At 41.9% G+C, this 25,514-nt stretch overlaps 3 protein-coding genes across 3 annotated transcripts; 1 reads left to right on the top strand and 2 right to left on the bottom strand.

Moving 5' to 3' along the window:
• Positions 1-134: 134 nt before the first annotated feature.
• LOC109642424 (protein GPR108) lies at positions 135-8,394 on the bottom strand. The gene is made up of 18 exons (XM_020107212.2): positions 7,678-8,394; positions 7,243-7,365; positions 6,349-6,399; positions 6,092-6,186; positions 5,795-5,865; positions 5,488-5,657; positions 5,343-5,405; positions 5,158-5,259; positions 4,948-5,081; positions 4,486-4,561; positions 4,262-4,335; positions 4,054-4,171; positions 3,834-3,964; positions 3,661-3,704; positions 3,528-3,577; positions 3,194-3,277; positions 2,413-2,534; positions 135-1,786 (listed from the first exon to the last, which is right to left on the bottom strand). The coding sequence occupies exons 1-18, from the start codon at positions 7,774-7,776 to the stop codon at positions 1,699-1,701; spliced, it is 1,695 nt and encodes a 564-aa protein (XP_019962771.2). The 5' UTR covers positions 7,777-8,394; the 3' UTR covers positions 135-1,698.
• A 4,107-nt stretch (positions 8,395-12,501) lies between these two features.
• On the top strand, positions 12,502-16,502 carry LOC109642423 (intercellular adhesion molecule 1-like). Its single transcript, XM_020107210.2, has 7 exons — positions 12,502-12,556; positions 13,938-14,127; positions 14,282-14,357; positions 14,519-14,675; positions 15,028-15,357; positions 15,486-15,716; positions 16,278-16,502. The coding sequence occupies exons 1-7, from the start codon at positions 12,502-12,504 to the stop codon at positions 16,346-16,348; spliced, it is 1,110 nt and encodes a 369-aa protein (XP_019962769.2). The 3' UTR covers positions 16,349-16,502.
• A 1,244-nt stretch (positions 16,503-17,746) lies between these two features.
• Positions 17,747-22,979, bottom strand: LOC109642422 (ubinuclein-1-like). Its single transcript, XM_069530040.1, has 13 exons — positions 22,721-22,979; positions 21,945-22,049; positions 21,707-21,796; positions 21,330-21,467; positions 21,088-21,179; positions 19,996-20,563; positions 19,835-19,905; positions 19,531-19,660; positions 19,329-19,453; positions 19,149-19,256; positions 18,923-19,066; positions 18,773-18,823; positions 17,747-18,448 (listed from the first exon to the last, which is right to left on the bottom strand). Exons 1-13 carry the CDS (start codon positions 22,949-22,951, stop codon positions 17,872-17,874), a joined length of 2,430 nt encoding a protein of 809 aa, XP_069386141.1. The 5' UTR covers positions 22,952-22,979; the 3' UTR covers positions 17,747-17,871.
• Between the last annotated feature and the right edge of the window lie 2,535 nt (positions 22,980-25,514).

A 25,514-nucleotide genomic window follows, 5' to 3' on the forward strand; every position in this document is an offset into this window, starting at 1 on the left:
TGCTAAGCTAACTGCCTTCTGACGCATTTAACGAAAAGTGGCATCAGTTCCAAATGTCAAGAGTGAATTCGTAAAAGCATTAAAAAAAAGGAATAAAACATTTCTTCGAGACAATCGTGCCTGTAACAGCTTGATTTGAGATCTTTCCAGAACACCAGCTTTATTGTGACAGTTCACACAAACAGCTTCCTGTACAAGCACAAAACCTCCTTCTCTCATTTGGTTGACTGTTTGTTACGTCTCATCATCAGGAGCCAGAGACGCAACAACAGTTTGCAAACACTGTGCAGCTCTGTCGTCCCTGTTTGAGAGTTTGTTTGTGTGTGGTTAAATCTCAGTAGTCTTTCATTGATTCCTCTCGTTCACTCCTCCTCCCCTCCGTCTGTTAAAAAGGAATCTTTCTCGTTACCATCTGAAACTGTCTACAAAGCATCTATGCAGTTCTTATCAAAGTGTTATGTGCCTGCTTTTGTATCAACAAGTCTCTTGTAATTTATTTACACATGGCCGTCTACCTTACCCGGCTGCACACGTTTTCTGGTCGTTCACGAACCAATAAGTCATCAATAATTATTAAAACAAGCTTCACATCAAGAGCAGAAAAAGAAAAAAGAAAACCAGGTAAAAACCAAAAGCAGATGGAATCAAAAATAATCAGTTAGGTCACCTCTCTGCCCAGATTGGCACAGAAAGGCCAATAATTAAAAAGAAAACACGGCTGTTGTTGAATAGAAGCAGGGTCACCGCTCTGGTTACTTAAGAAACTGATCCAAAGTCCACACGTTGAGTTGACCTCAACCACTAAAGCACTAATTTACAGCAGCGGTCCATGTGAAGGACTCTCACCTCGCTAACATAAACAATAATACTGAAATAGAACATCTCAATTTGCAATAAGTTCATATATTGAAATATATAAACCTCTTACAACCGTTTATATATATTTCAATATATAAATCAAATATATAAAAAAAGTAGCACACTGTTCTGTGTGGTGGTGAAGCTGTATAATGACTGAAGGGACATTACTGAGTCCTGGACACGTGTCGGAAAAGGTGCAACACATTAAAGACTGTTGCCTGCCATTTTTTTTAAATATATGTACTGATTAGCCTGTTACCTGAGTTTCGGGCTATTGTCTCCAAAAAAGAATGGTTGTGTTCAAATCTTGTGTCGTCACACATTCACACACGTGAACTCACATCACACACGAAATGGTACAGCTAAGAGGCTCGCAGAAGTACCGTTTAAATAGCCAATACAAACACACCTGAAAGCAAGTCTTTCTCTAGAATGATAATTATCTTTGGGGAGAGATAGAGGGGGGCGGGGTGGGGATGGGGGTGGGTGTACACAGAGAAAGGCGAGGAAGAGAGATGGAAACAGTAAAGAACGTCAGAGCTCCTTTCCATATCTCCGCCCATCCATGTGGCAGGAGCTCGTCTCCTCCTGAAACCTTGCAGAGAGTAAAGTCTTTTTTGTTTTGTATGATTTTTTTTTTTCTTTGCATAGCCAGACAGTGGACGCGTCTCCTCTCTGGAAGCACGGCCTTTTTTAAAAACTCTTGCCGCACCGCAGGAGTTTCAAAGTGATATCCGTCAACGTGGGTGGAGCGCCTTGGTCCGTGTGCATCCCTTCAAACCAGGCTGGCCAGGGGATGTGTTTTAGTGCGTCCATCCAACAGATGCGGCGTCCTGCTCACAAGGTGGACTCTCTCTGGCGTTCGCGTCCGTTGGACGTCTTCTTCACTTTGGAAATCCCCTCCAGAGCCCCTGACTCAGTCACTCTGCATGTGAAGAAAAGCAAAGAGGAGCAACAACACTTAACTTTATAGAAATCTCTTAATTTGATCAGAGCAACAACTTCTTTCCTGTGATAGTGTTACCTCAATCCATTACAGATTTAAAACACACAAAAAAATAGGTTTACATCAATATATTTTATTTGTATAACACTTTAAGTAAAGCTCAAACACACCTTATGGAGGATTTTTAAAAAACAGCAAAAAAAAGCTTGACTGATTCAAAAGCAAAGTTTGATAAAGTGCAGCGAAAACAGGCGTTGCAAATAAATCATGATGCGTATGAAGCATGTGACTTATTAGTCACGTCTTCCCAATGTTTTGATTGTCCACGAGGTCTGACTTCTGCTTTTAATCACGTCATCTTTTTGGAGAATTGGTGCCATCAGCTGTTTATCCCAAATGCACCAGCTTCTAATACTCACCTTTACGTTACGGTTCATTTGTTTTTTGCTGGTTTTCGGAAAAATTCAATTCAAACATTTGGATGGAAACCTGGTTACTGTTGCATTCAGACAGCTACAGATTAAATACGTGAGGAGAAATAGAAGAAAGATTAGAGTTCAATAGATTAAGTGGAGGGAAGGACTCATGCAGACGTGTGTACTCACACTTCATCCATCTCATTGTCCTCCTCGTCCTGGGGAAGCTGGAGGTACGGGTTATTGGATGCCGGTCGGAACTTGTAGCCCGTCAACACAAAAAAGATCAGAGTGGACACTTCTACCAGAAACTGGAGAAACATAAGAGAGTGGGTGTTTAATGACAGATGGTAGGAATATTGTATACGATGTGTGCGCCAGTTCCAAAGAGATTAGCACTGCTCACAGTTGGCTAACAGCTGCCAATAGCCTGCAGCTACCTGCACATTTTATCACAATTAACAAGCTTCTACACAAGAAATATGCAGGTAGGTGTACCTTCACGCATTCCTAAAGTCGATGGTTAAACAAGAGGTTTGTGTACCCTGCAGCATTTTTTACTTCCACTATCAAATACCACAAATACCTGATCGTGTGTCTGAGGGGAAGAATGAGGGCTGTGAATATGTCACGTGTTTGCAGACATGGAACTGGAGCACACACGTGTCGACTCACCGTGACGTCACCCAGCGGTTTGTTTTTGGTATTTTGTTCAAGCACAATCAGACATCAACATGCACAAATCAATCAACAGCAACTTGAAGCATTTAGTAGCCTGATCACAGAAGGAATTAGAAGGGGGCATGAGGGCATGACAGAACCCCTGTATCAGAAGATGGCTTCTGATACAGGCCGTGACTCAACGTCCATTTTGTATACAGTACCTTCTATGAGCAGAGTCAGAGTGAGGTATAGGACGAACTCGACAGTAACAGGTCAGTCGTATTGTACACAATTGCCGTTGTCTTACCTCGTAGCACCACTGCCACTGGAAAGGCATCGTGACCTTCAGCAGAATGGCTATGATCCTCGTGAAGTAGATGTAACACACGATCTAAAAAGAAAGAGAACAGGGTTTTCAGTAACTATACATAGTTGCCCGTCTATTGCTTAAGCGGGTGTAACTTTGAAACAAACTTAATTCCCTTTTTTGGTCTTCAACAGCACAAGAACCTTCTGTATTTAAGGTTTGCAACACAAGTGTCTAACTGTGTTGTCGTTGGTGGTTGTTTAACAGATGGTGAACTGATGTGTGGAGGGTGGAAGACAGAATGAAAACACTGACGGGTTGAACTTCCTCTTACCATCACATAATAATGCCGGAAGAGCTTGAGCTTCTCCAGATTCATGGCAGCTGAAAAGCAAGTTGAAGAAATAAATTACCAGCTTGACAAAGAACCTGATGATTTTATGGCTGTTAATGATCAAGACTCTGACCTTTGCCGTCGATGCTTGAAGCCTCCTGGAGATGACGGATCGACCTATAAAGACACATGTTTAGGTTTTAGCTTCTATGGAAACAGCCAGATGCTTGTACACTAATATCAAAATAGATTTTTACTATGGAAACTAATACAAACTAAATGAACCATGCACACACACACACTGACCAGACAACAGGGAATAGAATGGCTCCACAGCAGATGAGGTCAACAAGGAAGAGGATCTCCTTCCACAGGTAGTATTCACTGGAGCCTTCCTCTGTAGACTCGATGATGATGTAGGCAACGTTAGCCAGAACCTGGAAGACAGCGGTTGAGTCGGTCACTAAAACAAACCCACTGAATGTTACACAATTCCACACAGCTACTGTTTCTCAAGCACACGCACCTGCAGGGGGATGACGATCATGAAGATCTTCTTTTCCTTGTCGGACAGGATGTATTTAACGAAAGCCCAGCCGGTGCCGATGAGTGCCAGTGTGATGAAGAGGAGAGCTCCTTTGAGCCTGGGAACACGTCAGAACAAACTCATGTAAAAAAAATCTATTTAAAAAAGACTTAACACCCCCGCCCCCTCCCGGAGAGAGTGTACTTACAGGTGTGTGATGTAATACATGACAGCCCAGCCCTCGATAGGATGCCCCTTGGTGTTGATGAAGTGAAAGTTGATCTGTGACACGAGGAGAGATTCGTTTTTATAAACGGTGGTGAGCAGCACTAGCAGTTCAGACAGAATAACCAGACATCACAATATAAACTGAATTAAAGCCAAATACAAACAAGACATACAAGAGAGAAGTCTGCAGTGACGGTTACTCACACTATGGAAAACCAATGACGTGGCCTTGGTGAAGGCCAGTGCTGCCATCAGCCAGTGTATCTTAAACACGCTGTACCTGTAAACATGTGCACAGGGAGAGACGCTTCAACAACTACACAGAACAACAACATCTCAATATATGAGAAATATATTCGTATTTACATGAGTGCACATATCACTGTATTGTTCTGAAACTCTGTCTTCAAAGTATATTAAGCCGTTTTAGACATCAACTCCGGTCCTCAGAATGGGGTCTGGACTTTCTCCGGTGTTTGTCTTTCACGTGTGAACAAAGCAGCAGGAGATTCTCTGCTCAGACGATTTCACAACGACACAGAAATCTCTGGAGTGTTCAGGTGAGAACATATAAATTCCACTGCAAAGTTGTGTGGTATCTTTACATGAGAAAGCTGTTAGATACTTTCACACTGAAGTCGTGTCAGTTCCTGTGAGCGTGCGTACCTGTGCTTCATGAGTGTGTACACCCAGACCATGGCAGCGGTGAAGAAGACTCCAGCCATACAAATGTACAGACGGGACAGGGGGATTTCTGCTGCAGACAGGTAGCCGCTGAGGTTCTTCTCCGTCACTTCCACCTGCAGACGATACATTCATGTTAACGCGTGCACAGACGTGGGCATACACACTCCAACATCAACACGCTACACTTACAGTGAATGAGTAGGGCCGTTTTAATCCAGGCATCTTGTTCTGACAGTAGTGAAATTTGAGGCTGTAGAGACCCTGCGCCAGCGGGCCAATCACAATGTTGAACTGTGGAGGAGGGACAGAGACTTTCACACAACAGCAGATCACATACAATTTTTCTTAATCATCATTAAGAAGAGTTTACTTACACTGAAGTTATATGAGCCGTTGACTTTGTCCAAAGCTAAAGTCAGTTTCTTGGTCTTCCCCAGCTAAAACAAACAAACAAACAAGATTAGACATTGATTTTATGAAACGATCACACAGAAAAAAACATACACAGACATTTCTCACATCAAATCTATTTTCCTCCTCTTTTGGAGCTTCTTCTGGTGCTTTCGGTTCTGTCTTCTCATCCTTTTCCTGAACCACAGACTTGTCCTTTTTGTCCTCACTTGTCTTATCTGGATTCTCTGGAGTGCCATTTGGTTTAACGTCAAGAGCCGCCCTGGTCTTCCTCTGACCTACAGGACATTAAATGTTCAAAGTACAGTTGGTATAAAATGATTCTGTCATTCATTGAGGTTTTTACATGTGACTGCAACAGGAGGTAAAAGGCTGAATAATTTCGTAAGAGGTGTAAAGTATGACCGACACTGACCTTTCGGCTCATTAGCCTTTGGCCTTGCTGTCAAGATGTTGTCTTGGTCACCTACAGCTTTCACTGTGACGCTACACAAACACATGGTAGACATTCGACACTGTAATAAACACTTCGTGATATTGGTGTTGAACCATTAGACATTTTCAGACATTAATATGAAGAATGCAGGACGAGATTATCCGATTGTCTCTCTGGAGTTTATACTCGGCGGCTGGCAGGAAAAACTCATTTATGCTGCAGCTGACTGGGACATTTGCTTTCTCACAGTCTGACTTTGAAAGTATCTTCACAAACCTGAGGGAGTGGATATTGATGAGAAAAATAATAAGAGGCTCCTCGTTATTGGCCGACTCCTCTGTAATGAGCGGACATCTTTCTGTCTCCTCTACCTGAAGAAAAAAAAACACAACATCTGAGCAATGCAGTGCACATCAGAAATCTGATTTGTCAGTATCATACAACACATGGCAGAAATATCCTTTGAAAGCATCATAGCATGACTAAGATGAGCAGCGGGTTTAAGTTATCTGTAATGAAGTGGATGTACTCACTGTGTAGGGCAGGACTCCATTCACACGTGACCTAGAGAGGGTGAAACCCACCTAGACACAGTGGAATAAATGTGGTCAGTCAGTGGGTCAACAGCACATGACTTCCAGTATAAATATTGTATATTTCACTCTCTATGTCATTCAGCTCTTGGTCAAAGACGAATCACTCTTCCAATCCAACATCCAGTAATGGATTGACTGTTCAACAGCATATTCAGTCTAACACTAAACCAACTCACAAGGATCCTGTGAAATTAGTGAAATGATTGTTTCTCTCTTGTTTCCTTACTTTCAAAAAACCCACTACAGTCTCAAAACCAATGTAAAAATAAGAATATAGACGGAGAATAATTAATGGATCTTGTTGAGTTATTAACTCACCACTATGCCGATGGAGGGGTGGGTGACGTGTCACAAAACATGCCTCCACACTGCTCCTGTGGTGCCATCCGAGTATCCGTGAGCCTCAACATTTTAATTAGTGGACATTTAGGGTAGAAACATGGTGTAGATGACGCCATTTCAGGTCCAAATTGAATGCAGGGGCTTGCGGACACATTGATGACACCACAAGGAGCAGTATGGAACATTTTTACGCTGTTTTTCTACGTTTGAATAATCTGTCAGCATTTACTTCAATTGTATTGGATTTGGCTGCAACTCTGTTTACCCCTGAAACTCCTGAAGTGACTCAAACTCTTCACCCACCCCTGCGTCCGCATTGTGGTGAGAAGATAACGAGTCAACTCTCATTTTTGTGGCGTGAACCACCCCCTTCAAGTTCCACTGTGGTGTTTTGTTGAATGCAGGAGCTGTGTGTTACCACGTGATTGAACATGCGATAGTGAAGTCAACACACACACACACACACACGCATAAACAAACACTCGTTACCGGGTTGGTGCTGTAGTTCACCAGCTGGTAGTCGGGGAGCTGCAGAGAAGTCAGGCTGACGTCCAGGGTCCCGTTAGCATAGAAGCCAAAGTTGTTGAGGTCGACAGCAAAACGACTTTCATTCTGAGGAGAGAGAGAGAGAATGGAGGCTTCACACAGGAAGAGCTGAGGCAAACATCGAGCACATCACCTGATGCTCTTCACAGATACGTCACCGTCATTAACACAACTTCCTTATTCATCGCCTCACGTCTGATTCGGTTTTACACAGTTTATCACGTTGCGTCTCTACACTGCAGCTAATTACAGCGAACTAGCGGCTGCTAATGAAAACGACTACAAGCAGCTAACCCCTCCGCGTTAGCTTCCCCCACCCAACCCCAGAGAGCTAACACCGACCACGCTTGAGTTGTACCCGCCTGTCCGTCGACTTACCCTGAGGGTGAGCTTGTGTATCCTCGCTTCGCACCCAGCCACCAGCAGCAGGAGGAGGAGAAGCCCGGCCAGCACACATCCTCTCCGAGCCTCGGCCATCACCACCGGGGTGCACTGCCCGATAACGGTCAGCGGCTAATGCTAAAGCTAAAGAGAGCGACAGTTCCTTCCAGATGGCTAACGAGCGAGCGGGTTAGCGGCCTCGGCGGCAGCCGGGGCGTGTGGGTTGTTTTTTTCACGTCGGGCTCGCCGGCTCCTGTGCTGGTTGTTAGGCCACAACAGTCAGAGTTGTGTTCCCCGGTTCCTCCGTGTTTTCATCGCGCAGGGAAACAGCCTCGGCTAACCGCTAGCTCACAGGAGGCGCTAGCTCACTTCCGGGTCTCTAATGAAGAACACAACACGGAGCCAAGGAGCGGACGGACACGTCACACGCTGCACGCTGACGTCACCGCCATGGAAAGTAGTTTTTCTTCCGCTGGTATTTTTATTTATTTTCTAATCGCAAAATAAATCCTTGATTTGAAGCTTGGAAACTTTAAACGTTGCAAACTTTTTTTTTTTTTTTTGAAAATGTTTCTCATCCGGGTTTTTTTGTCCGTGTATTGTCTCACAGTCTTGTAGATGTTGTCTTTTGCATCCGTGTCTTTATTCTGACATGTCTTTACTATTTGTTAAAATATTTAGGTTGAAAAATAATAATAAAAAAAACTCCATCGTCCTGTCTACACCTTGTGCTTGCTGTCCTAGATTTGGTCACGTGCGTTGTTACGGACTTCCGGATAAAAGTGCTCACGTGACAGAACCTCCACGTCATATGAAATGTCCCTTCAGACATCGGACGTGTCTGACACGTGGAACTTCTTTGTTTTTGTGTTAATCACTGATCAGTTTGTTGATTCTGTGATGAAATGAAGATGTTGACAAAAGCTGCAGGTTTTACTTCGTATATTCAGCATCACTTTGGATGACAAGGCTTTTTTTAAATCTTCCTCAGTGGTGAATAAAATATGTACTAATGCATTTATAGCTCAGTTATAATCATGGAGGGATTCTTATGACCAGAGGCTGTGAATACAAACAGGCCACAGACCTCTACACACACGTCTTCCCACAGGCCATCAGACTATTGAATACAACTTTGAACTCTGCCCCCACCCCCTCACCCCACTCCACTGACACAACTTGACTACAAACACGTGAATTAATCAATGTGCAATAACCATCACAATAATCTGGACACTCAGCACAAACATATCTACCTCGAGTCTGCATTTTTGTACATTTTTATTACATTTTGTAAAGAATTACTTGCACTATTTTCTATTTCTATATATTTCTTCTATTTCTTTTAATACTATTTTATTGTATAATATTTGTATGCTGGGAGATTGAAAACAAAGTAAGAATTTCATTACATGCTGTAAACTGTGTTTATCTGCTGTGTACATGACAATAAACATCTTGAAGAATAAACATCTTGAATCTAGATAGTACACGTGTGTGCATGAGGGCCTCATACAATCGAGATATCACTTTGACATTATATTCGTTATTTAGACCTGTTGAGAGGACTGGAAGCGTCACATAAAGTCTTAATGCAATGTATACATCGTGACATCACATGATTGAATCTGCTAATTTACACAACATTTAAACTATTTCATTATCATGCAACATTTTTCCAAATCACATTTACTCCAATATAAAAAACTAAAAAGAAAAGTACCACATTAATAAGGCAGAGGGCCCCATTAGCTCCAGGGCCACGAGCAAGTGCCTGCCTCTCCCCTGCAGTAATCCATCATTGGTCCGTTAATAACTTTCACTCATATCAATGTTTAACAACTATATTCTACATAAAATGTAGAGGCTTACACTCTCTGTATGTCTGTTGTTTATTAAGCTAAAGTATTTTTAAGATATATTAAAAGTCTAAAAACAATGTCCTGCTCAGTGAGACTTAAAAACAGCTTCAGCTGTAAAAAAGAAGAAATGTACAAAGATATGAAATATAAAAGACCATGAATCTTTAATGGACACAATATAAAAACAATTAAAGCGATGCCCCGTGGAAATAATAATTATCCAGTTTCTGTTCTGTTGAATTCATTTCTGTAAGATTCATTGGCATCAAGTGGTGAGTTTGAGAATTCCAACCATCTGAGTAACCATACATTGTGTATAAAGGCAAGTTTGATTTGTCTGTTCTGGGTAACTGTAAAAACATGTCAGTGCAACAGTGGAAGAGAATTTCTGCCAATCATTTATTTGAAGATGCTTATATTCCAAGATCCAGAGGTGCTCCCGTTGACCATCGGAGCGAAGATCACACTTCCCTGCTGAGCGGACATTGAGGCAGGAGCAGGAGTCACAGCAGGGGAGGAAGTGGAGGGTGCTGCTGTTTTTCCCACCGAGGCTGAAAAGATACAGATGTAGAGAAAAGGTAAAGACACTGGAAGGAAGCTGGTTGTTGTTGGTTACTTGGACTCACAGGGGAGTTTATGGAATGAGTCGTCCACTGCACCTGAGTAATTGTCCTGTAACGTCTCTGCATCGCTGTTGAAGCTCATCTTCCTCAGGATCACAATGGAGATTTTCACGGCCGACTCTTTGCCGTAGCTGCCAATCATCTTGGTGATGGTTTCTGTCCGGGACGCCTTCTCCAGATGGGACTTGGCAAATGGTTTGCAGCCGTCCAAGACCTTGATGGAGAGGTACCACTGAAACGTTTTGAAGTCTCCATCGCGCAGATCCTCCAGAGTCTGTAAGAGCAGCTCTTCAACCTGCATCTCTGCTCACTGCACAGACAGAACGTGGAACATTTGTTTTAGATTAAAAGAACAGTTTTTGATGATGTTAATTCAGTGGATTTTGTGAAACTGTCTGTGTGTCTGCTCATAATACTTGGCTGGGAACAAGCAGAAATATAAAGTTTAAACAGTTTGTTTATCGTGAGCAGTGTGGCTATAAAGGTGGATTAATTAAAATGAACAGATGAATCCTTTATCAATAACAATATTTTTGAGTTTAGCTTCATTAAAGCTCAGGTGATGCATCATACAATCAGTTTTGTAAAGTACACAGTTTCTAAATCAACTGGAATCACTTATTTGACCCAAAACATTTTGCACAAACAGAAAGGAAAATATTAACCCTTTGTTTTAAACCATTATAATAAAAAAAAAACAAGTTTCATTATTACTGCTGACTGTCCTCATGACGTGTGTAACTGTGTGTGTGTGCGACGACACATACCCATGAGAATATGATGGAGTAGAACATCTAATGATGTTTATGTTTGATCTGTACCCTTTGTAATGAATGACTGAGCTGGTGGCACAGAGGAAGTAATGTGACAGCAGCCGACAGCAACACATGAGGTGTGATGAAAACAGTTTACATTAACAATCACCTACAGAAAGTCAGACATAAACATCAGAGACAACAGTCATGTCCTGTCATGTGTGACTCCAGTGTGTGTGTGTGTGTGTGTGTGTGATCCAGAAGAACTTACTGTGCCACCAGCCTCAGATAAAACCCACCACCGACGGCTACCGTGAATAAAATGGCACAACCTTGGGACAGGAAGTTCACAAACCACAGCACAGAGAGAACAGAGCCGGAAGCTGAGGAGAAAAAAAACCTTTTCTACCGAAGGTGAACTGAAAGTGCCTTCAGTAACACAGTCTGTGGCAATATGATTATTAAGATGTCATTATCAAACCCTTAAAATAACAATAATAACAATAATAATAACTTAGTACATTGAAAAACTGGGTTTACAAAGTGTTTTGAAAGACTTCACACTCAGGGGTTATTACAAAAATAATGCCGTCACACTAAAAGAAAAACCACTTTACATAAAAGCAAATAAATACAACTAAAAAGGACAAAAGGCAAAATCCCACCACCGACTAATGATGATACATTTTGTTATGAATAAAAAATAAAACACAGATACAACCCGACATATAGAACCACTTGATTTAAGAAGATAAACATAGATATGTGTCTCTGAAAAGCTCATATCTTCAGATTTTATCGACCAAACAGTTAAATGGTCGGAATCAACTGGTCTCAACTTAAACAGCGTCTTTCAATGGGGCCAAGGATGCTTTACACATTCATTATTATTATCTAGGGGACAAAGACATAAAGTGAGTTAAATCCATTCTTCACCAAAACACCTTTTTCTATTGTTATATAAAATAAAGATTTTATGGAAATAAAGTATGTGAAAGAGGAAAATGTACAATGACACAGATTTTTTTTTTTTTTTAGGTTGAGGTAACTTTAAAAAGAAATTACAGCCGTCATTGTGTGGAGTTTTCTGAGACAATACATGTTTAAATTCAATGGTATGTATTTTCAATGGCTCCACAGTGGCCCATTGCTGTGTAAGTAACACACACACACACACACACACACACACAACCACACACACACACACACACAGACAGACACCCTCTTGCCCTCCTTGCTTCAGCACTACACTGCATTATTCTTGACCCTCCCTTCCTTCCTCTCTTGATATACCAACAGAGAACGCCCATGGTGGGTTTCAGAGGCCAAAGCAAAGGAATCGCCTGATTATTACTTTCAGACACACGAGTGCACACACACACCCACACACACACACACACACACACACACACAAAGAGACATGTATACACACCCATGCCTCAATAAAAACCCGATGTACTCAGAGTTTCCCCTCATAAGTCTCGGACAGTGTCCCAGCCGGCATCACACAGCCTGTAACGTGTGTTTGAGGGAGACGTCCCGTCAGCAGTCAGTATTCTGAACCAGGGAAACAGATGAAGGATGTTTGCTTCTGCTCGGCCAATCACGCTTCTGCTGCTCCACCTGTTCGGCTCAGGTGAGTGAGACGACTCCTTCATGAGGAATGAAAAGACTAAAGAGGTCAAACGTGAAAAAGAGAAAGAAACAGCGATAGATGAGCAGAGATCGAGGGTGTGTGGAGTTTGTAAAACCCTCCGAGAGGAATTTAAGTAATTCTGGGCTTATGAATACAACTTAACTGGAAAGAGAAAATGTGATTTCTTTTGAGGGGCAGTAAAATGTTTTTTCTTCTTTTTTTATGATCTGGCATCATTTTACAATAATTCAGTGCTCTCAACCTGGACAATGAATGATCCCAAATACATTTACATCATAAAAATGACATTAAATCACATAAATCACAGCACTAGCAGTGTTTCACTACATTAAATAACATATTCAAGTTCACTTTGGAGGTAAAATTACATTTGACCTTGTGTTTCAAATTTCTGTCTCTACTTCATCACATTACAAGTGATATTTCTTTATCTCGTGCACACAACATATCAACTAATTAACTCATTAAAGCCAATTAACTGGTGAAAATGAATTGAATTGATCTCCATGTGTTTGTTGGTCTGCGTACAAGAGCAGCAAGAATTTCCCTCTGTGACATTCCAAGGTAAAAATAGGGGTTCTCTTCATCACGGCGGCTGCGAGCATCTGAAGTCGATAGAGAAACAAATGGATTTTAAGTAGATTACTATGTGCGCACCAGATTAGAGGATATCACCTGTCGGGACTTATTATATCTATATACTGTTTATATCTATATGTTATAACATATCTGACAAAGACGTCCTTCAGTGATGACAGTTTGGCTTCTGACAGTTTTTGGCTTTAGAGACTCTGAACAGACAGAACCTGCTGGTCGCCCTGTGTTTGTGCCGAGTGGCACGTGGGAAACATAACTAAGTGTGACAGCTGCTCTGCTGACACGCACCAGCCAGCTACTGTGAGTGAGATCGTCTGATAGGCAGGAGAACAACCTCAGGATCCAGTGGAACAATGGACACAGAAAAAAGAAGGGAGTTCTTTTGACTTGGGCAGGGTGTCCTTCCTTCCTCAGAGGAACACACTGGGTGTATTCAGTGAGCTACGAAACAATGGTTCACAATAGATCAGCTAAAAAGAGTATTATTCCACGAGATGGCAAAATTCAATTGACCCTTGAGTATATTATGATAAGACAGTGGGAAATGACTCACAAGTTCATACGACTCACATCACCAGATAAACATTATTATAAAGTGATTTCTATAGTTAATCGAGGGCAACTGGCCATAACTCCTTGTACTTAATTATTCTGAATTCAATGTTCATATGTTTATTGAAAAGCTCTGTTTTTATGTTTACATATTTAACAGACTTACCATATCTTTCTCTCCTTCCTCTCCCGACCTCTCCTGTGACCTCAGCTGCATCATATTCCATTCACAAACCTGCTCCACCTCTTCCGTGGCAAGTCTCCGCTCCCTCACCCGTCCCATCAGATCTCCCGTCTTTCCCCTCATCTGTCATCCCCCCTCCCGTCATCAGCAACACTGGAGAGTCAACCAAAACCGCCCACTGCCCCCTGACCACGTCGCCCTCCATTGTGGTCGTCAGGTATGGAAGGAATAACTGATATTAACTTTCAGGTCAACTTTACAAAAATGTTTTCTCACAAACAATGAATATTTTATAGCTCAAGTAGCTTTTCCAATTCGCACGGTTCTTCTCTGTGTCAGTGTTTGTGACGACTAAACTTCTCCCATCACAGGTTTGGGGATCCATTCACAGTCAACTGCTCCGTAGGAAAGATGAATTTCTCTGCCCTGGGTTGGGCGGTCCATCTGGTGAGAACCCTGTTAGCTAAAGAGAAATGCAACACTCCAACACTGATGCACCCTTTAATCGGCCAACAGCACCAAAGACAGGATTCATAGCTGGATCTTCTAATATTGCCCCATTGTGTCTCAATAGTTGTAATTTGATTTGTGACGTGTTGTGACTCCAGGAGGCTCCTGCGGCTCCTGCGGCTCCTGAGTTCACTACGAATCAATCTCTGGTGTGGAGTGTGGAAAGGATGACCCAGTGGAGCATCGAACCCAAATGCTACGCTCTGTGTGATCAGGGAGGACCGTGCGACATCGACGTCCCTGTTATCGTCTACAGTGAGTTTACAATTTCATATGAAGACATATAATAACTCATGCTATCATTAATATCATTATCATTTTTTTGCACATGCATATACACAAACTGTATTGTAAATAAAACTTAGAGCACAAATCACAACATTACACTGATTTAATTTAAAGGTCCAGTGTGTAAGATTTAAGAGAAAGGAAGGTTTCCACAAGTTCTCTGACCTGTTTAGAAGGGGAGGGTGACCTGCAACATGAAACTTCACCACTAGATGTCACTAAATTCTACACACTGAACCTTGAACAAATTGTATCTCTCCAACATGTCAAATTATACGAATCTTTTCTCTGTAGTTGATCTGTTCACCTGCCTCCACAGAGCCTCCAGACCTCGTCTTCCTCAGCGTCGTCGATCACTCTGGGCCGATGTTCGAGGGTCGTGAGTACACTCTGCAGTGTGTCGTGCACGACGTGGCTCCTGTGGGACACCTCACCGTGACCTTCTATAGGGGACAATCAGCTTTGGGTCAACTGCAGTCCAACAACACGGAGAAGTCCCCAGTGACTGAGGTCTTCACTCTGGACATTATCCTCAGTAAAGAAGACGATGGAGTTCAGTACTGGTGTGAAGCCGAGCTGGAACTGGGACCAGACGGACCACAGCCCCCTCCAGTGGTGACGTCACAAAAACTCAATGCCACGGTCCTCTGTGAGAGAAACAGCTAGCAACATTTATTACAGATTTAAAATGTATTCTTTTTAACTAAACAATTGATTTATTCTCAACCCCCTCTTTGTTTTCCCGCTCTCCCACCTGTAACTTCTCGTCTCTCCCAGTTGGTCCACACCTCGCCTGTCCAACGAAGCTGCAGGTGAGAGAGGGAGAGAGTCTGGCCTGTGAGGTGAGAGGGAACCCTCAGCCGTTGGTCACCTGGTACAGAGACGGACAGAAGGTCGCCTTGCCCGCTCACTCGGACAGAAAGCATGCTGGGAAATACACGGCCTGGACAAAAGGACATCTTGGACAGAAAAACTTTACAGTGGAGGTGGAGGTCCTCTTTGGCAGAGGTAGGTTTGTGTCATCTGCACGGCAATAGACTTAAAGTGCTGAATTTCCATCAAGCTGCAATGAATTACAAACAATAATAAATGTCAGTCCTCTAAACCCTGATTTCTTTAAAATCAACACCCATGAATTATTCCCTGGGAAACATCCCATCTCACAACGCTAAAGTTTGTACAATAAAATATCAAATCAATTCTTGGTGAAATCAATGAAAATGTTGAAGAATCTCCCAGAGTTACATGATAATCCGTCCAGTCGTTTTTGCATAATCCTACAAACACACACAGATTACACAACCTCCACGGTAACAAAAGTAAACCATCGCACACAGAAGAGCTTCAATCTAGATTTTAAACTCCCACTGTTTCCATTACCTCTTTAATTCTCATTTATTGGTTTGAGTGTTCCTCCTGAAAATTCTTGAGGAATAAAATCTCAAAAAGCAAATTTGAGCAAAGGAAAATTAAACTGAGCTAAAAGTTTAAAATGTATTAGAAAAATAAATGAAGCAAAAAGTTTAAGATGAGCCTGTAATAATAATTTATGTCTTTTCCTCTTTCCAGGAACTGCAAACAGCTTTAATGGATATTTCCTTTTGGCCATAATCTTAATCCAGATGATTAAGTGGCTGTAAAACCTCCTGAAACAGAACCCAGCATCATCTGTGATCCCCCCCCCCCGCATCATTTGGATGAACGGCCCCCGATATGAGAAATATTCTAAGAGCTGGAGTCAGCGAGGAGATTCAGTGTTTCTCTTTTGTCCCAATGGATCTTTTTTGAATTCTTGTCTTTTTGTGCTTCTTTATGTTCAAGGTACATTTTCATCTGTTATTACACTGAAGCCTCCACATCATCCACAACAGCTACATTTCAACAAATGCGGAAAAAAATCCACATTCTTGTCACGTACAACTTCATCACAAATCATTCACACACACACAATTCTGTTCTCTCATTTTTAAAACTGTCCACAGGTGTTACTTCACTGCTGTGCATTAAAATGAACAATCAAATGCACGGCAGCAGTAAGGCTGCAACTTAATCTACCATGACCTTTTCCCATAGTTCCACATGTGTGAGAATCTTGTATAAAAGTGTAAAAAGTATGCAACTGAAACTTTGTGCTGTCGGATGGAGCTCACACCAAAACACAACCTTCCTTTACCGAGATACTCTTCAGGAATAGGGAATCAAATGCGAACAATACTCATGTGAGATTTAGAAAACATTCATCACTTGCAAGACGAGAGAAAAAATCCTTTTGGGTATAGACTACTGCATGAATGCTCAAATGTCTATATCTCTTATCCTTTATGGGTCATGGGGGGGGGGGGGCGAGAGGTGGGGCACAGGCTGGACAGGTCAGAACCAGGAATTGAACCAACAACCTTCTTGCTGCACCACATTTTGTCCAATATTTAAACTTTTTGTTCAAAATTGATTTAAAGGTCCAGTGTGTAAGATTTAGGTGAAAGGGAACTATTGGCAGAAATCTTATGTAGAATAATCCTCATGATGTTTTCACTAGTTCATTTAATCTAAATTGTATGAATTGTAGTTTTCTTTACAACAGAAAAGATCCTTTATATCTAAATACTTTATATTTACATGGAGGGGACCCTCTCTACGGAGGCCGCCATGTTTTTTACATGATTCCAGACTGGACAAACTAAACACCTTTTGAGTTTTTATGACAATTAAAGTCTACCACAGGTTGTTTCTCATGTTTGGAAGGAGAGGCTGAGGTGAGGGGTGTTCAGCTGCAACATGACACTTCAACACTAGATATCACAGAATTCTACACACTGTACCTTTAACTCATGTTAACACAATCAGGCTAAAAAAAAAAAAAAAAAAAAAAAGTGGTTATATATGCAATCTCTTTATTATTTCAAAGTAAATCATTTACATTTCAAACACAAGTCAAGGGTGATAGCCATCAGTGGTTCACTGAGGAAACATCAGGTCTTTAGAGTTCAGTTGTGTTTTTACTGGTAAAAGTGCAACTTATCTTTTCAAGGTAAGAAAAGTAGTAGAGTATTCTTTTATTCCAAAACACAACTAACAAACGATAGAACGATAACTCCTCAACTGAGAACTACAGATTGAACATGACGACAACAACTTACTGTGAGTAAACCAGCATTGGGAGGAGTCATTGTATGGTGATGCAAGAGTCATCAGAAATTATCTGCACATCCAAATTCCTGGTGAAGTCTCCCGGCTGGGGCAGAATGACCTGACACACCCTGCTCACCGGGAAGTTAACCGGGCTGGACTGGGGGGGTGGAGGCGGTCTTTTAGTGTCCACCGCGTAGCTCCAGTGCTGACCCGACCGCCGGTACTTTGCGATGGCCGCTGCCAGGATCTCCTGGGAGATCGCGAGAGGTTGCTCTCGAGCCAAGGCCTGATCAGCAAGGAGATCCAGGAGCGAATGAGCCGGAGCAGCAGAGGCGCCGCTGACCGGGGGTTCACCGGACTCTGCGGGCGTAGAAGAACCGGCAACCACAGTCACCACGCCTCCTTTTTTAGCCTCAATACTTTTCAAGGGAGCAGCTGCCTTCTTCCCAACATCAAGTGAGATAGAGCTGGAAATATTTGAGGCTTCAGGAAAGACATCCGAGTCTTGGGGGAGTTCTACTTTCTGTGGTGGAGCTCCCTGGAGAACGTCCAACACTGTGGAGGCACCGCAGATGGACGACTGCTTCTTATCTGGTCTGGTCTTCTTTATTCTGATCAATCAAAATAACTTTTATTTGGACATTTGTTGACACATTATTTAGTCCTGGTGCACACGAGAGGATTTTCAACTTATTTTACAAAACTAGAGGGACCACAGACATAATGACAGATTTAACCGATTTTAAATCTTGTAATTGTCAGGACACGAACACTGGATGATTTGTCCAGAACCTAAGACCACGATTTCTCCTACTCAATCAGTAGCATTAAAGATTATTTTGTAATCCCAAAATTGGCCCGTTTATCCTCTAGTGTGCAGTAGCCCTCGTAAAATTAAAGTTGCAGCGGGAACTCTACCAATTTATTCTACTTACGGCAATGAAGGGAAGAAGCCTAATAGTTTCCTGCTCTCCCATATCAGTGCCCTGAAAGAAAATCCAAAGGACAGTTATGTCTGCATGTAGAATCAGGTGAAAGACATGTAGGAATAAAGGTGGGTGTGAATTTGCTCCGGTATCTCGTACCTAGTTTGCATCCAACCCTTCGGCCAAAGAGGTTTCACCTCATTGTCCAGCAGGGTCTTGAGGTACTCCTCCACCTCCTGGTTCCCATTCTTCTCCTTTTCATATCTGTCCATTTTCGGCCTCAACACATGACACAGACACTCCCTGCACCCAGGAAAAGAATACTATTTAGTTACTTAATCATTTCCAGCTTCATTCTTCACAATGAATGATCTTTAATTCTGACCTGATCTCCTCGTTCCATTTGAACAGCTTCTTCGGACCTCCTCTCTTCAAACTGTCCTCTGGGGCTACGTTTACGTTCTGATTGCCCTCAATCCCGTCCTCTGTTGCCCTGACATCCACATGTCACAGTTCAAATCAAGATATATATATATTTTGTAAATGTTAAAATGTTAAAACTTACTTCGATGTCTTGACTTGTTCGTACGCTTGACAGTTAGCACGGTAACTGGCAATCTGTTCAGGCATAGCTTTGGAGATGGCCTCCTTCAGTTTCTGGATGGCATCATCCACGTCGGGGGGTTCCTCCTGGTCGGCATAAGATTCAAGAAGTAAATTACATCCGAATCAAAACACAGTTGAAGCTAAAACTCGAACACCCTCACCATGTGTGTGAGTAACAGTTTCTTCACACGTTTGAGGAGCGTTTCTCTGCTGCAGGGCAGGAAAGACGACAGGTGTGTGTACAACTTGGAACGCAACTGGCCGGTCTGTCCCCGACACTGCAACTCAATCCTGGACCAGGACAGAGAGTTTAACACCATGTTCAATATTAATATATATACACACACACACAGATTATTACCCAAGTGCCCTTAGGCAGAACACATCTAATGAAGCTTTCCACTTTTTCTAAATTGCGAGATTTTACATTTTGCAGAACTTTTCCTGCCTGTCCCCTTTACTCACTCGAGCAGGATTGAGTTGATCTCTGGAGTAAAGAACTTGAGTTTAGATTCTCCCTCTGAGATCTTGACAACCTGGAAATAAAACATTACGATCACCTGTGGAGCCTGAGTTCAACAATTTACATCCGACAACACAAGCCACACACACACACTGAACCTCACCGTCATGAGTTTCCTAACACTGTCCTCCAGTGCGGGTGTGAGCCCCTCTGGCAGGGGGGCACACAGCTGGGATGAACTGGCCTCTGACAGGAGCTGGATTTGCTCTGGATGAGTCTTTGGCTGAAAAGGAGTCTTTGTGTTTGGATGCTGAGCGACGGTTGACTGGGTTTGATCGTTTACTGTGGGTTGGAAAAGCTGCGTTTCTGTGGCCGGTGGAGGAACCGAAGATAAAGTCTCCTCACTGTCTAACAAAGAAACCAAATCTATGTCAAAGTCCACGGTGCTGGCTGCTTGGATAAGGACGTGGTCATTGGTCGATCCGATTAAACTAACGAGAGGATCTGCGGGTCCGGAGCCTCCACCGCCGGCCGCATCTGCCGGGCACAGAGGGATTGTGGGTACACCCGTGACCCCTGCTGCTCTCTGATTCACCTTTCCCAGTTTCTGTCGTTCCTTCTCCTTCTCTCTCTGAAACTTCTTCAGCATGCTTGTGACGCTTAATGTGCTGACACGCTTTATCTTCTTTCTGTTCTTCGTCTCGTCGTCAGGTCCAATTTCAGCTAAAGTGCTGAAAGACGTTTAAGAGAGAATCAAATTAAACTAAAAGTTCCTGTATCAGTAGACACGTGTTCTCGGAGAGGAATATTAACCCGATTATAAAGAATAAAGTGTTTGAATTGATTCACTTCGTTGCCACTAATATCATCTTCTTCTCCTATTGATCACTGACTCGTCTCGTTCGGTTGGACTAATTTGGTCTTTTGGTGAGGACGCTGGTCTAAAGCACTGCTCACACCTGTTATTTTGGTTCAGACTAAACCGTAAAGTCCAAAAACCAATCAACATAGATGTAAAACCCCTGAAGACACTGGCATGAAAACTGCCTCTCCTGCTTACCTCAACCTGAATAAGGTCAAACTCTGACCAAGCAATAATCCAATTAAGACAACGTCCTATTTGGGATTTCACAACATGTCAGTTACCACCTGCATTCAGGTGAGAGCGTAACGTCAGTGTATGAAGCAGTGGCTGTAATGTTGCCGTGAATCATAGTCAGACTTTGTTCTGTAACGTGTAAACTGACTTTCTCACCTCGACTTGGACTCCACATTGTTTTTCGTGTCTTCGTATTCTCTGCACGGCTTCTTCTTCGGCTTATCCTGTCCACCATTGAGTTTACGTTTCTACAAAGCGTTTGAAGACGTAAAATAATTCCCGCTAATATTGAAAACTTTAAAATGTGACACACTGGTGCAAAGAACAGTTTTAGAAACAGTGTTAAAAAATATCTGCTAAAATTTAAACGTGTGCTTCACGTTGATGCACTTTCTTACTTTAGAGGTCTCCTCTGTTGTGAGGTCGATGATCTCGGAGATCTCGGAGTCAGAGGCCTGGCGGAACTGCAGCACGCCCGAATTCACATAGAATCCACCAAACTTTGTTGTGATGGCAGCTGGAACAAATTCATCGTACTGCAGAAGATCAAAATAGGTTTTAGTCAATAAGGTAAATTTAAAGAAAGCATGTAGACAGGCCTTCGCTCACTAAAGGTCAAACTCCAGAATCAGAGTGACCACAATTCTGAAATAAATTTTAAACTGATCCTCTCCTTGTGTAGTTAGTTAAATATGCCGATATAAAAATATAAAGAAATATGAACATGACAAGAATTCTGGGTAAATTCAAATGTGTGATTTAATAGTGGACTCACAGCCTCCGAGTTATCGATGAAAGAATCCTCGTCATCGTAACCGAACCCAATATCAATCAGGTCCTGAATGCGGTCCTTCTTTTTGTTTGGCTTTGGAGAAGAAAATAAACACAGCTTTTATTTTTTGCACGATATGAATGATGAAGACTTTTTTTCTCAGCGCGTCCATGGAAAAAAAAAAAATAATAATAATGTGTTCTATTCACATGTGATTCAGTTTTGTAAAAACACTTCTCACATATTTTTCCTCAAACTTTCTTGCAATGGCAGCGACTTCATCACTCTCTCTCTTTTCTGCCTCTTCCATTGTTCTCAGCGGAGCTTCATCTCTGGAGCGTTTGAGCTACATAACAAAAAACAATGAATATTCATCATCACGTGCTCATCTACAGCTTAAATGTGTTCATGCATCTACAATATGAAACTGTGATTTAGGACAAAAAGAGCTACAACATCCAGAAAAAGGTTTAAACAGCAGAAGGAATCAAAAAGAAGGTAGTAATATCTTATTGTTTTAAATGTAAAGGAAAGGGAAAATCACTTTAAGATGACCACTATGATAATAATGTGACTTGTACAGTAGTGTAGCAGAGCAAGCTTCTAATCTTTGTCCTCAAGTCTGGACCAAACACTCTGCTGTCACTGTGCATAAAAGAAAACAGGCATGTTTTACAACTGTAACCAGCAAATCTATTAAATATATATAAATAACGACCCCAAATAACTGTTTGGATTTTCCTACAGCTGCAGGATATTTAGTTTGTAGCTTAGAATAAATATTATTATATAAATCTTCAAAATGTCATATCAGTAGTTACTGTTAATTATCACAATCAGTGCACAACAATTTATTTGACAGGTTTTTGAAGACTGTGGTATTAAACTCTTCTTTTACAAATCTGAGGCAGATCAATTCTTCCTTTAGCCTCCTCACTGTGCTTGTACCACATACTGAAACCTACACAGGGGGTTTGTTGGACTGCTACTGATGAAACTTGTGATTGTTAAACCCACCTTGTCCTGTGTGAGCTGAGTGAAGCTGAACTCTGGAAACCTGCTCTCATCGGACTCAAACAAGCTGAGGACCAGACGAACCGTGGTTCTGTCCGGACGGTTCTCATCCACCTGCAGGACCGAACCTGAGGGAGACTTCTGGACCAGAGGGTCTGATGAAGATGAGGAGGAGGAGGAAGAGGGTGAATCACAGGATAAAGTGGTGAACTGAACTCTCCGGGACTCCGCCATGACAGCAGCTGACAGAGGAGGACTGAGAGGTTTGGTTTAAACATGGAGGCCTTCATTAGGTGGAACCAGATACAGGTGTGCTGAGGTCAGCCAATTAAACACTGGGGATATAACATATATAAAACATATACTATATATACTGTATATATATAATACGACATATATAATATATAATAATATATAAAATAAAACCATGCTGAATATTTGTCCAACTAATATCACTTCAAATGTCTGTCAATAGGGTGAGTTCAGGTCATGTGGGACATCTCAGCTTCAGTCTGTTTGTTTCCTGTTCTGACTAAATCTAGTCAACAGGACTTTTATTATGAATTAGCAAAGACATCATGTGACTGAGATCAATTCCCTGAAATATCCTGACATGGTCAATGACATAAGATTCTGACAGGATTAATGTGAAGGATACAAATCTGTCATGAAGAGGACAATGTTCCTAAACATGTTTGTGATTCTGAAACATTTTATAAATCAAATAAATGTGTTTTGAGTGAAAAACTCCAATGTTTCGAAGTAATACTTGAGCTTTTTCAGTGATTGCAGACGCATACAAGTACAGACTTACAGAAAAGTGTCTTCTTCACCACAAGGGTGCGCTGGAGATCCATGAGGACGAGCACAGCATACTTTAAGTGAAAAGATAAATAGACAGTTTACCTTAAATACACCAATAAACAGACTACTCAGTATATTCGGTATATTTGATCTGACAGTGAGTCAGATGATGTAATCCATATAAACTTTAAGTTCAGTTGATAACAGATCAAATTTATTCATAACATATCTTTGATGATCACGTCTCACGTGGAGGAGGCCCATCCTCACGTCTCGTTCTGTCATCTGAGGTGACAGCCTGACAGCAGCGTGTTTATTAACGTTCCTCCGAGGGTCAAGAAGACAATTGAATCCACAGAGTCACGTGTAAATCCTGATCTTTTCCATGTAGCCTGCACTCAGCCAGCACCGAATTGACTTTGACAATTACAATAACGGGATAATTGCAATCTGTCACCATACATTCACGTTAGCATATCGCGAAATAACCAATTCCAGCGTGAGTCAGTCCACACACACACACACACACACACACACACACACACACACACACACACACACATGTCCCTGATCTGCATAACACACACAACACCCCGCTTTGTAATTAGAAATGAATTTCACGGTGTGAGGCTTTTAATGCAAATAATATGGATCCCCCCCCTCACTGACAGGACTGTGTGTGTGTGTGTGTGTGTGTGTGTGTGTGAGGATCAGATTGCAGCCAAGCTTTGTTTGAGTAGCCTCCCCTCTCAAATGAGTTAATGGGATGGAAGTTATTTGCCACCCTGAGCTTTCAATGTGAGGTTGAGCAGAAGCATTGAATAAAAATTTTTTTTTAAAAAGGAGGCGTCAATAAATGTGCTGGAGACAATGAACTAAAATACACATGAGCAGGACGAAGACAGACAGATGGAGCCTCAGTGTGTGTGTGTTTGTGTGTGTGTGTGTGTGTGGAGGCCTGCTCGCTGACAGGGTCCCCATCAGTGCAGGATCAGAGAGGGGAAATTGGAGGACAATGGCGAGAGAGGGGTGTTGGGGGATAATTTAAAGCGATTGGGGAGGCGGTGTCCCAGAGGTGCATAATTCACTCATTCATTAACTCCACCAAACAGGAGCCAATATTAATTAACTCGTTCCTCGTGCCGAGACGCCCCCGAGAAGCTCGGTGCTTTGTTGTCGAATGGCCACGTCGGTTCTTGGATGTGAAGGCTTTAAAATCAGAGGTGACAGGCCTCAGGGTGGTGGGGGGGGGGGGGGGGGGGGGGGGGGGGGGGGGGGGGGGTGTTAAACCTGGTGTCATTGTGTATCTGAGTGTAGTTTTTTTTTTTAAACTCTTCAATTGATAAATGATAAACAATAATTAGAACATTTGTTCTTGAGTCATCAAAGTCTTTAAATCCACGTTCTGCTGCTTTATGTTTGTGCTCTGCTGCAGTTCAGGCAAATATCTGACTTCATACTCAACATTTGTCACTTTATTATAAAAGATATGTTGGATTTATATATCACAACACTTTGAAAAGGGGTTAATCTGCATAATGAGTATTTTACTTTATGATAAGTAAATTTTTTCTGATCCGATTTTTGTACGTATTTTGAATGCAATGTAATTGTACATTGTACTTATACTTATTATTATTTTCAGGTACTTTTACTCTCACTTTATTGATTATCAGCTGTATCTGTTAAGTGTAACTAAGTTTACAAGTGCAGCATTTTTTGTGCATTGCATGTATTAGAAAAGTCAAAATATCAGCTGAGGTGGAAAGTTAGAAAGTACATTTATCCAGGTACAGTAGTTAAGGACAGTGTTGAAGTACTAACTGAGAAACATTTAAACTGTTGGTAGTTTTTTTTTCTCACTCTGTTGAGAACAGATTGTACAGATTGTTCAACACTATGAGATATTTTGATTATACTTCTACTTCATGACATGTCAGACAGAAATATATTTATATTTATGTCACGCTGCATTTCAGAGCATGTTTAGTGG

Source organism: Paralichthys olivaceus, chromosome 8, assembly GCF_024713975.1.
Source record: "Paralichthys olivaceus isolate ysfri-2021 chromosome 8, ASM2471397v2, whole genome shotgun sequence".
NCBI classification, from domain to species: domain Eukaryota; kingdom Metazoa; phylum Chordata; class Actinopteri; order Pleuronectiformes; family Paralichthyidae; genus Paralichthys; species Paralichthys olivaceus.

What these genes read in the sequence shown, in the direction of transcription:
- LOC109642422 (XM_069530040.1), bottom strand. Translation starts at nt 22,951, where the DNA reads ATGGCGGAGTCCCGGAGAGTTCAGTTCACCACTTTATCCTGTGATTCA. An exon ending in AATGTGGAGTCCAAGTCGAG is followed by an intron (nt 20,564 to 21,087) that starts GTGAGAAAGTCA and finishes AACGTCTTTCAG; the next exon opens with CACTTTAGCTGAAATTGGAC. An exon ending in GTGTTAGGAAACTCATGACG is followed by an intron (nt 19,906 to 19,995) that starts GTGAGGTTCAGT and finishes TTTTATTTCCAG; the next exon opens with GTTGTCAAGATCTCAGAGGG.
- LOC109642423 (XM_020107210.2), top strand. Translation starts at nt 12,502, where the DNA reads ATGTTTGCTTCTGCTCGGCCAATCACGCTTCTGCTGCTCCACCTGTTC. An exon ending in TGGGTTGGGCGGTCCATCTG is followed by an intron (nt 14,358 to 14,518) that starts GTGAGAACCCTG and finishes TTGTGACTCCAG; the next exon opens with GAGGCTCCTGCGGCTCCTGC. An exon ending in GGAGGTCCTCTTTGGCAGAG is followed by an intron (nt 15,717 to 16,277) that starts GTAGGTTTGTGT and finishes TCCTCTTTCCAG; the next exon opens with GAACTGCAAACAGCTTTAAT.
- LOC109642424 (XM_020107212.2), bottom strand. Translation starts at nt 7,776, where the DNA reads ATGGCCGAGGCTCGGAGAGGATGTGTGCTGGCCGGGCTTCTCCTCCTC. An exon ending in TGAACTACAGCACCAACCCG is followed by an intron (nt 6,400 to 7,242) that starts GTAACGAGTGTT and finishes CACTGTGTCTAG; the next exon opens with GTGGGTTTCACCCTCTCTAG. An exon ending in TCCGGCATTATTATGTGATG is followed by an intron (nt 3,278 to 3,527) that starts GTAAGAGGAAGT and finishes CTTTCTTTTTAG; the next exon opens with ATCGTGTGTTACATCTACTT.